Below are 12,047 nucleotides of genomic sequence, written 5' to 3'. Positions count from 1 at the left end.
TTTGGCAGAGTTTCTACAGCTGGATGCCCTTCCTAACGCCAACCACTCAGAGAGTGTAGTGGGTGCTTTTACGTGTCACCCGCACGAAAACGGCCACGCTCGAAATGGTGTCTTTTATGTGCCACCCGCACAAGCCAGTCCAGGGGCACTGGCAACGATCTCACTCGAAAATCCTACGGGAGCCAGTCAGGCGGTACTGGCAACGGTTATACATAGACAACAATGATGTATAAAGGTATATTATGTATATATATATATATACAATTATGAAGTATAAAGGTATATTAAATGGCCTTCAAAACAAATTCTTGCTTATTGATATTATCTTCGCTTTCAAAGAAGCATAAGACGGTGCCTCATGGCAATTGTGATGAAGGGCAGATAATCTCAAGAAGCAAAAATTCTCCAAAATTGGAATGGCATTAAGGAAAACAAAAGTTTGATTGACTGGAGACAAGAGGAGAGTCATGGACATGAGTCTGTGACTCGATAGGTATCATCAATGCAGCAATTGTTCTGTTTTATCTTCAGCAGAATAAGACACAAATATGTGCAAAACAAAAAAGTTGACCATTTGTATAGGTTAAGCATCAATGAGTTAAGGGAAATAACTCAGAATGACTAGTGCACCCCCAACACACACACATTTGTTAACATGCAAGTATGAGTGTGTGTGTGTGTGTATATATATATATACAAAAAGATCCCCAATTACTACAACATCTATGTGTATGCATACACACACACATACATACTACCTGCCTCTGGCAAGATACTACCTACCCGAGGTATGATATAGGTGTAGAGATTATTTACAATGCTGTCCACAAGAAGGACTGCCCCGATGTTTGCATCAAAGGTACCATGCAGTGGGACTGAACCTGGAACCATGTGGTTGGGAAGTAAGCTTACCACACAGCTACTCCTGTGGACAAATAACACAGATGTACCTCACTTATAAAAGTTGACCCAGAAAAAATATAAAACTTGATATCATTCATTGAAGAATTAAAAGTTACATGTAAATAACGATTTAAACATAGCCATTTAGAATTATCAAAAGCAAAATATTCAGTGTACCAATATAAACCCAATGTAGGTAGATCTGAAAACAATCAACAACTCGCACGTGTTGCACAGCACACCTGTACTGTGAGTCAGAGCCTAGACTCACGCAAATGTGACCATTTGTGTTAGATTTATATCGATACATTTTAAAGTATTTTGCATTTGACAATTCTAAATTGCTATGTTTAAATTGAAAATTACATGTAACTTTTAATTCTTCATTGAGTGATATCAAATTTTATATATGTTCTGAGGCAACTTTTATAAGTGAGGTACATTTGTGTTATTTGTCTGCAAGCATGCGGTATAGTCTGGACAGGGGTACATTCTGGGCTGGCTGTCTGGAGGGGGTGTAAATTAGGGGGTTCTGTGTAAAGCTTGCATGTTCAATACTTAGGGTTTTGAACATTATAAATCTGAAAATTGGTAACCCCTTTGTGGACCCCAGTTTGGGAATCAAGGCTATAAATATATAGACACTGTATTTGAATATCAGATATGATGGTCACAGCCGGAACGTCATTGATTGTAGGTCTGTTGGATCAGAACTGACCCAGAGGTAAACAATATTAATATTGCAGTCCAAGGTACTAGATACGATGGCCACCGTTGGAACCCTTTTGATTATAGATGTATGTGGAGATCTATCAATTGTACATCATTGCTTGAGTCCCAGTGGAACTATAAGGGAGGCCATGAACTTTACATCAAAACTATTTGGTAAAGAAACCAAACAGGGCCAGTTCTCCCTTAAATCAAACCCCATTGTTTAAAAAGAAAACATGAAACAAAATGGTCACGTCTTGTACGTCGTTGATCATAAATCTGCTGAATCAAGACTTATTTGGGGCGAAACAACTATTTAGTTGTCTTGTAATAACAAGAATTATCTAAGTTGAGTGAAGGTCTTAATTATCCTGCTGTCGTTTTCAAAAGAATAACACCAAAAATATTTGTAAAATAAACATAGATCGTATAAACTATTTAATTTGGAAGGAAATGAGCCACTGAAGAATTCTCTAAAATCATTTCAGATTATGGTTCCTTAAAGCTTGTCCACTTCGTCCAATTTCGTCATAAAGCGGATTTTCACGAAGATCTTTCGTTCAGAAATTGCGAGAGAAAATTATTTTTTAACAATGTAAGCACATTTCAGATAATTAAACGAAAATATTTTTGACAAACATGGAATTTCAGTTTAGTTTGAATAAAAAGGAAAAAAAAAAAAATCATATCAATTTCAATTGTGACTTTGTCTGCGTGTGTGACTGTATGACCATTAAGCAGAAACGGTGTAGGTAGAAAATGTCCTCTTGAAAAATCTTGTGCTGGCATTGTTTAGTTTATTGATTGATTAAAATCAACTATAACCAAGAAACCAATATATTAATGTTCAAATCCTGTAATAATTATCAAAAAATTATAAATAAGGATATTTAAAGTTGAAATTATAACAAAATCATTAATATTAATAGCTGAAAGTAGTTAGTTATTATCTCCCTTACTTTCTGTACCGAGCTGTCGTCCCTACCCCGACGAACCTCTAACTGTGTTGCTGGTCAGAGCAGGTAAGTACGATAACAACGACAACTCGACTGTCGACACTCCTCTGTCCCGGTCACAAACCCTGTCTGCAATGCTGCTTTGTAACAGTTCGATTCTCACATGTGCTTCCTGGCCACAGCTAAGGCCGTACTTAATTAAAGTCACATTGCTGGTTGCGTTAGTAAATCAACTCACTACGTCAGACATGACAGTTGAAATATGAAATGTCTCCCCGAGATCTGATCTCTCAGGCTAAACTCTGGCTTCTGCTCCTACTGCCACTAATCACATCCCACCTAACTTCTCATCTCTCTCTCTCTTTCTGCATATATATATGTATCACTCTCTATCTTTCCTTTCTTTTCCTCTCTCAGCGCAGTTTCACATTGCCAGCTAAACCAACGTCACCAATTTTCCCACCGCTTATTTCACTTTTGTGTTAAGCAGAGAATAAATGTATATTTTAACAATGGGAGAAGCAAGGAACGCAAAACTTATCAAACGTTTTCAGAATATATTATTTATTGACTTTGCATAATTTTATCTAATGGGAAACCACAAGAAATGCAATGCTAAATCAGCGGGACATGGAATCGGAACGTATTCTAGGTGGAGGAACATAAGTAATAGAGGAAAATAACACATATGCAATTTGTGTGTTCTGTTTCTAAATGTTTGGGTAAAATTCCAGCTTTATGGTGTCGGGCCCTGTCAAAAACTGATCTTTCAACGTACCAGGTAGTGACACTCCCACTTATTAATCTACCTGCCCAGCTGATCAGTGACCCTGACAGGAAATCGAGCTGACCACATAACCGTTTACGAACATAGACGTTTATCTGTAACACTCCCTACCCGCCTCCGGTTTTAGTTATCGTGATTCGCGTGAAGCACTAAACTAATGTAGTGGTTATTTAATATTTTAAATCAAATGTTTTCTATCTTTTTGCTTTTTTGCTACATTTGAAATCAAGTAAAAAAATTACTGCATTTTGCATACAAAGTTAAAAAAAAAAAACGTTTTGGATTTCTAAAGTTTAGAAAAAATACCGGAAACTATTGTTTGCGTTTTATTATTGATCATATTTTTGTGTAACAAACTTGAAAATAACATGTTTTTCAAGACGCTCAACCATTAATATGGATTTTCTGGAACTTTAAATGTTTTAAAATCGACGGCAGCCTAGATACCCCTTGAATGCACCGTTTTACAACCACTACTTGAAACTAATCCTTGGAACCCCATATTCCAATCTTATATAAAAATGGGATTTGATCAAGTAACTTTTATGATTTCTTCGTGCGGATCCGCTCCAAATGCTAGGGTAACTGTACTTCTGGCAGTCGATGCCAGCAGCCAGAGCACCGTTTTCTTATATTTCTCTTGAGATACACTGTTTACTTCAATTAATTCTAAATATAATGAAACATTCAGTAAAATAACTTTCTTATTATTAAGCTAGTGTTAGGATCATAAATTAACACTAAGTTTTAACGGAAGATTTTAATTCAGAACTTTTGAAAACATGATTTTTGTACTACATAGCCAGGGACAGCCCTAGGCAGATTGGTATCAAAAGGAACACATTTTGATAAAGGCCACTTGATGTGTTTATCGTCAGTCACTTCATGATCGACCTTCATCACTACTTCCTATGTCTACCTTACTTCAATAGGCTCCTTCTAGTTGGATCACTATCGTTAGCCTTCATACACAAAACATGACCATACCAGTGCAGTCTTCTCTCTTGCACACTACATCTGATTCTCATTTCTTGTAACAGTACACTTGAACTTCATCAGTCATATTTTTGAAGTTTTCCTTTAGAAAAACTTCATGGAGAATTGATCATCATCATCATCTTTTGGCTACGACTTACATTTGAGACCTAGAGCTTTTGCCAAATATTTTGTTGCATCATTGGTGTCCTAAGCCCAGCATTTGCAGCACCACTTGAAGGGCTTTGACCACCATTTTAGAAAGATACTGCAAAATTTTAAACCATTATTATCATTATTATTATCATTTTTTTTTTTTTTTTTTTTTTTTTGCAGAGATGACAAGTTTCATCCAATTTGTCCTGGATGCCATTTTGGAGTTGGAATTCCAAGACTCTCCATTTCTTCTGTCTGCAAATGAGTTTTCTCTGTGTCCTTCCCAGATTTGAAAAAATATCTTCATTAAGATCTTCCAGTATTTTCTATCAATGTAATTCCTGATATATACTTAAGGTTCCATCATTCTGATCAGATTATCGGATTATCAGTGTGACTCCTTGTTACAGACTTTTCTTCACAAAACGGTGAATGGAAATTCAGGCTTCCAGTCTCTTCTCATAAAATTAATATTCTAAGGTGCTGTTGGTCTTAAGAGAATTGTCATAAGAAAAGATTTGTCTCAAGAGAAGGTGAAGGAGGAACGCGAATACAGACTTTTTTGTCTCAAACAAGAATTTAAAATATTGTTTGTTGCATCCACTGGAAAAGTAATTAAAGTGAACTTGCTTTGTTGTTTTGTGTGAAGAATTATGTTTTCTGTACAGTCTGTGGGCAAACAACCACCATTGAATTATTCCGAAGAAGAAAGTGTGGAAGATTCTAGTGCCATAGCATGCAACATTGTTGCCAATTTTGTAACAAACACTAGCAAAGCACCAGCCAAGAGGGATAAGCCTTTCAAATGTGGTATTTGTCGAAAAGGGTTTACGTTGAAGGCTTATTTGAGTCGGCACCAACTTGCCCCGGAGGCTGGCAAACATTTCAACTGTCCATTTTGCTCAAAAGTATTTCCTCAGAGAGACCGTCTTGACAATCATCAACGAACTCACACAGGAGAGAGACCTTTCACCTGTGACGTGTGCAGCAAAGCTTTCTCTCAGAAATCTCACCTGAACACACACAAACTTATCCATACAGGTGTGAAACCCTATCACTGTAGTTTGTGTCCCCGTGCGTTCTCACAGAAGGATCATTTGATCAAGCACCATCGGACGCACACTGGTGAGAAACCGTTCCACTGCCTCGTCTGCAAAAAGGCTTTCAGCCAACGCACGCACCTTAAGAAACATGAGCTGATCCACGCAAACGGTGGAAGTGGCAAACGAGGAGGAGGAGGAAATGTAGCCAATCAGTTTCAACAGCATCATCATCATCATCACCATCCACATAACCATCAGCATCATCACCATCACCATCACCAGCACACACCTGTCAATACGACAAATTCATGTCCTCACCACATGCCAGCCTCCCAACAGCAACAGCAGCAACAATCACATGTGTCTGGATCCTGTCCTCATCACACTCCTCAACAACAAACACAACAACAACAGCAGCAACAGCAACAACAACCACAACAGCCACAACAACAACAACAACCACCACAGCAACAGCAGCAGCAACAACCACAACAACAACAACCACAACAACAACCACAGCAGCTACAACAACAACAACAACAGCATCAAGCTAACTGTACAATTGCGATGAACAACAACAATTCTACTCCGCCGCCGCCATCATCATCCCCTCCAGCCGTGACTCACCAACTTGGTCCCCGACCGGAGAGTAGTTACTCAGCTTGGAAAAGAAGTCTACAGCCTGGCACCAACTGGAATTCTTCTAACTGGTCAGCTAATACACAGTCCCCTTCGTATGGCGTTGGTCAAAGTAAATGTGAAAATCAGGAGGCAGTCCATAGTATTCAGACCTTGCTACAATAAGACTCCCTCTCTGTCTCTCCTCGTCCTCCACCTCCTTTATGAACTCATGAACTCGTTAAATCCCTCTGTGACAGTATTACTACGTCAGCCAAGCAAACACTAATAAACTACTGATGTGACAGCAATGATACCAGGGTCAAAGACCCCCTAAATTGAACAGTTTCTCCTAGAATATTTAACCTGACAATCGAGGGGTTGCCTATGAAATGTTTAAAAACCTCTTTCTGCTATGCACACACACACATGCAGAGACACACAAACACATTCCTACATGTATGTGTTCATACATGGACACAAATATGTATGTGTGTGCGTACGTTCAAACATATATACCGACATACTCTAAAGTTGTAATTCTTAAAAGGTAACATACAGTTTAATCCTACAAACTAATCTCTCTCTTGTCTCCATACACACTGTGTGTGTGTGCATATATATATATATATATATATACACATTTACATATACATTCACACACAGACAAACAAGTAGAAAGAGAAGCAAATACATTCTGAAGTTGTAAAGTGTTTGTTAGAAGGCAACATATATATATATGTATATACATATATATATATGTATATATATATATATGATGTAACTTTATAAACTAGTCTGTCTTGTATGCATATTATTATTTACACACACACATGGAATTATGTAATCAATTATGTGTATACATACACACACACACATGAAGAGACTGACACAGAAAAAAAGACTTGGGGACTGAATCACTTCATCAGAACTTCTCAGTGCTTTTCAGTTTGGCTCTTTTTGCAGAATTTGTTGAAAATCTGCCAAAGTTTAAAACTTGGAATTGAGTGAAGTCTGAGAAAATCGGAGTCCACGAAAATCTATCGGGATGAACAAAAGTAGTGGCCATGTTAGGAAGGGAAAAAAATGTTGAGGGATCCCTTTAGGGGAGATTTACACTGAAGGGAGTAACACCGAGAGAGAAAGAGAGAGAGGTAATGCACTGTTGAGAGGGTTCAATGTAAGTCACAGATAATGTTAGGAGGAGGGGAGGGGGACTAGGGTTCAAACTGGAGCGGGGTGGGGGAGGTTCAAATGGGTGTGAGTGGTGGGGAATGGAGATTATCATTGCCTCAGTTGGCAAGGAATGAATTTTTTTTCTCTGTATCTCTCTCTCTCTCTCTGTAAAAAATGGCAGGTTGCGAAGTGTGACAGGGCATGGAACATGTTAGACAAATGTAAAGAAGCAAGAGAGGAAAGGCTCTGATCTGATCTGTTTGATACGTAAATGATTGATTGGTTTATACATGTAATAGATAACGATGGGGATATTGGGGGTGGGTTGTAAGTGATGATGTTTGAGGTAGGGCTAGAAAGACAATGGAGGTGGCTAGGTCTAGATCTCCAACAAACTCTACATGCTACATTGTTAACCTGTTGAAGCCATATTAGCAGAGATAAGTGATTAGGTTATTAAAACTTGTTATGGTGAAAATGATGTATTTATGCATGTATGAATTTTTTTCTTTCTTTTCTTTTTTTTCTTTTTTGCCAATTTCCATTTGATTTCAAGTCTTGTATTTTGTTAATACACATTTCATTGCTCTTGTCTGCTTTAGAAGCTTTCTTCTACAACTTTCTTGTGTTTTCCTTCTTTGTTTGTCTTTTCTCATATACTCCCACACCTTTCCCCACCCATGTTAATTTGCCATTCCTTAGATGACCACTTCTTTGGCTCTTCTTGAAGCAAACATCCACCAAGTGGTGGTGTGATTGAGTGGTAAGAAGTTTGCTTCCCAACCACGTGGTTCTGGGTTCAGTCCCACTGCATGGCACCTTAAGCAAACGTCTTTTACATCTATGAGTATTTGCGTCTTTGTGTCTGTGTTTGTCCCCCACCACTGCTGAACAACCGGTGTTGGTGTGTTTATGTCTCCATAGCTTAGCAAAAAAGACTGGAAAAATAAATTTAGGGCATCAAAACAAAATGACCCGGTAATGTTCATTGAAATATTTGAACCACTAATAACGACTCGAATGGAGTTGTGGCTGAGGAGTGCATACGAAGGGAGGTAATAAGGGTAGTGCTATGCCTCGGTGAAGTTTGACCTGGAAAGAATTACGGTCAATTGAGGTTTAATGGACTAATTACATATACACACATATATGCATACACTGTATATGCACAAGGGAGGGGGGTGTCTAAGTATAGTCATCACTAAAGTGACTGAGGATGCTAGTCAGTACCAGCATTGCTAGAAATAAGTCAAAACATCATACATCACATGACACCAAGGTGATCCTATAGTTCTACATTTGCTCTGTGTCCACAAATGATTGTGGACATTCACTTGGATTTATTACTATTTGTCATGATCCTGTTGAGAATCCACATTATGGAATAATGTTAACCCTTCTGTTACCATATTCCTATGGAAATACACAGTGTTAATTTTGAAAATATTGAAGAATTCGGTGAAATAATTTTGTTGTTGTTATTAAGTTAGTCCTTGGTAAATAAATTACCATGAAATTTTGATGGAAGTTTTTAATTTGGATCACTTTATACCATGGAACAAGTGGTATCAGTAAATTTAAACACACACACATATATCACTTCAGTAAAGTATGGCCATTTAATTACCTGCCTACCAGAACAATGGGGAGAGAGGAATATAAGCATATTTCAGAGTAACTATAAATGCTGGGTGATATGTGTAGGGGAGAAGAGCATCATAATATATATATATATATATATATATATATATATATATATATATATATATATATATAAGACAAGGTATAAATAATGGTCATTACATATTTTTATTTTATTAGAGTATATTTGGCTAACAGCTGTTTCCAGTTACTATGGCACTCTGTTGGTTACGACGACGAGGGTTCCAGTTGATCTGATTAACGGAACAGCCTACTCATGAAATTGATGCACTCCACAGATACATGTACCCTTAACGTAGTTCTCAGGGAGATTCAGTGTGACAAAGCTGGCCCTTTGAAAATAGAGGTACAACAGAAACAGGAAGAAAGAGTGAAAGAAAGTTGTGGTGAAAGAGTACAGCAGGGTTCACCACCACTCCCTGCCAGAGCCTTGTGGAGCTTTAGTTCAATAAATACTCACAAAACCCGGTCTGGTAATCGAAACTGCGATCCTATAACTATTGAGTCCGCTGCTCTAACCACAGGGCCATTGCACCTCCACACTATTTCCAGTAGTCATTACAGATAAGAGAGAGAGGAGAACACAAGAGTGTCTGTAAAGAAGAAGAAGAAGTCTGAGACACTGAAGAAATACAGTTTCATGTGTTGCATCTAAATTTAGAATTAGAAGAATATATGCAAAGTGAAAAAATCAGTGAAAGTGTCTTCTACTCTAGCCCTGGGCTGATTGATTCCTTGTGTGTGTGTGTTTGTTGCCAAACACGTGTGCATACACACATGTAACAACTGGTGTTGGTTTATTTAGATCCCCATTACTTAGCAGTTCAGTAGAAAATACTGACAGAATAAGTCCCAGATTTAAAAATTCCTGTGTTTGATTTGTTTAACTAAAATCCTTCAAGGTGGTGCCCCAGTATGGCCTCAGTCCAACGACTGGAATAAGAAGAAAATAAAAGATATTTTTTAAGTCACAAAATTAAAGTGAATAAAAAACACTGGGTTCAAAGCTTCTCACCTCAAAGAAGTCTAAGAATAATTCAACTTTAGAGATGGATTTGGATGAAAATTAAAAAACAGAAGCTAAAAGTATACAAAAGGCATGAAACAGAAACTAACTACAAATTCAATAATTCAAGTTTATAAAGAAAATCATTCTACATATTCAGTTCTTGGTTAATGCCAGGTAACGCAGCTGTATGTATGTGTGTATGGATATACACATTTATTAATGTACACACGCACATCTCTGTGTCTATCACATGATGATGATGAGAGAGAGAGAGAGAGAAATGTCTGTGTAGACATTAACATGACAGGTTGGCAGAATCATTGGGGTGCTGGGCAATATGCTTAGCAGCATTTCGTCTGAATTCAAATTCCACAGAGGTTGGCGTTGCCTTTCATCCTTTCAGGGTTGATAAAATAAGGACCAGTTGAGGACAGATGGATGGAATCAACTTATCCCCTCCCCTAAAATTTGCTGGTCTTGTGCCAAAATTTGAAACAAATATGTCAGGCCTCCCCCCACACAGCTTCACCCACCAAATACACTTCTAAGGTATAAAGTGGGTGGCCAAGGACTATAGCAGAAGGCACTTGCACTGAACCTGAAACCATGTCTCTGCAAAGTGGATTGCTTAACCACACTGTCATCTATATGCACCATATGTAAGAAGAAGAAGAAGAAGAAGAAAGCCATAGCTACAAAATTGGAAAATGTGACAGTTCAGCCATCAGGCTGAGAGAATCTGGCTTCCAAACCAAAATTCTTGTCACAGAGATGGGAAGTGAAAGGATTAGTGGTAGTGGTGGGGTGTCTATGATTTCATGAAATGGCTCTCAATTCCTGAAAGAAAAGGAACCAGGGCTCTTAAGACAAGGGCCAAAGACGCTGAGAAGAGTTCCAACTGAATTTGGTCAAGGGGGAATGGAAGTGAATTTCTGAAGACATAATTTACCAAACAATCAACTGGCGTCTCAGACTGAAATGGCTACAGCATCCAAGATATCTTGGCTCTGGGCCCACTTTAACCATCCAGGAGGATTGCAATACAGATAGAAATGCAGAATGTGGAAACAGAGGGATATCCAGGAATCATGACTTGGATATGACCTGTCCCCCTTAAAGCGTAAAGAGTTATGGATTGAAACACTTCAAGTCGTGGGGTTGCTTCTCGAAGGACCTGCTGTTCAACTCTCCCTCCCGTTTCTCACTACTTATATAACTATTGACATTTTCCTTTACCAATAACACTAACCCCGAATATTAGTTACATTAATATAGGCATAACTACAGAGTTGTACCCTCCAGATTTTGGAAGGTCATAACTTTTAGAAAAATGAATATTTTTTAATGAAATTTTCTATGCATATAGTATTTACTATGTAGAATCCGATTATGCAATGTCCTCCGTTTCGCCTAATGGATTTGTTTGAAATCAGCCGTAACCAGGAACATCTAATTGAATGGCTGAAAACATAGACTTTTAGCAGAAGTTCATGTGGCCATAATTGTTCATTTGCGAAATTTCGGCGACTTCAAGATGGGTATAGTTGGAAGTGCACTGCTCGACAGTGTCGAAAACGTTTTTCTATTAGAAAAGGATCGTTTTTCCAAAAGAGTAATTTGCCTTTAAAAACAATACTGCTCTTTCTGTATTGGTGGTCCATTGATGTACCCTTGCGGAAAATTATGCATGAGCTAGAAATTGCGAGTTGGTCCACTGTGGTGGATTGGGCCAATTTCTGCCGAGATATTCTGGCACAACACCTTATAGATAATCCAGTAATGATTGGTGGCCCTGATGTCGTAGTTACCATCAATGAATCTAAATTCATGCACCGAAAGTATCGGCGGGGTGCGCACTACGACAGCACTTGGGTGTTGGGTGGGGTTGAATTGGACAATCCCACCAATTGCTTTTTATGTATATGCCCGGATAATAGCCGGTCCATATCCGGCAACATGTCCATCCAGGGAGCATCATTTTCACAGATGAATGGGCAGGTTATCGTAATTTGCAGCAGCAAGGGTTCCTGCATTTAATGGTAAACCACTGC

General features: G+C 38.3%; 1 protein-coding gene across 1 annotated transcript in view; it reads left to right on the top strand.

Moving 5' to 3' along the window:
- LOC106870052 (zinc finger protein 721) overlaps positions 1-7,943 on the top strand; it is a 64,997-nt gene extending 57,054 nt beyond the window's left edge. Inside the window, exons 5-6 of the mRNA XM_052973004.1 lie at positions 4,669-4,762; positions 5,138-7,943. Of these exons, the coding sequence (XP_052828964.1) occupies positions 4,669-4,762; positions 5,138-6,335 (1,292 nt within the window). The 3' untranslated portion in view covers positions 6,336-7,943. The remainder of the gene's footprint in view (positions 1-4,668; positions 4,763-5,137) is intronic.
- The last annotated feature ends 4,104 nt before the right edge of the window (positions 7,944-12,047 follow it).

The sequence above is a fragment of the Octopus bimaculoides genome, chromosome 14, assembly GCF_001194135.2.
Source record: "Octopus bimaculoides isolate UCB-OBI-ISO-001 chromosome 14, ASM119413v2, whole genome shotgun sequence".
Taxonomy (NCBI): Eukaryota; Metazoa; Mollusca; class Cephalopoda; order Octopoda; family Octopodidae; genus Octopus; species Octopus bimaculoides.
Note: the sequence above shows the minus strand (reverse complement) of the source record. Positions and strands in the feature narration are given on the sequence as shown.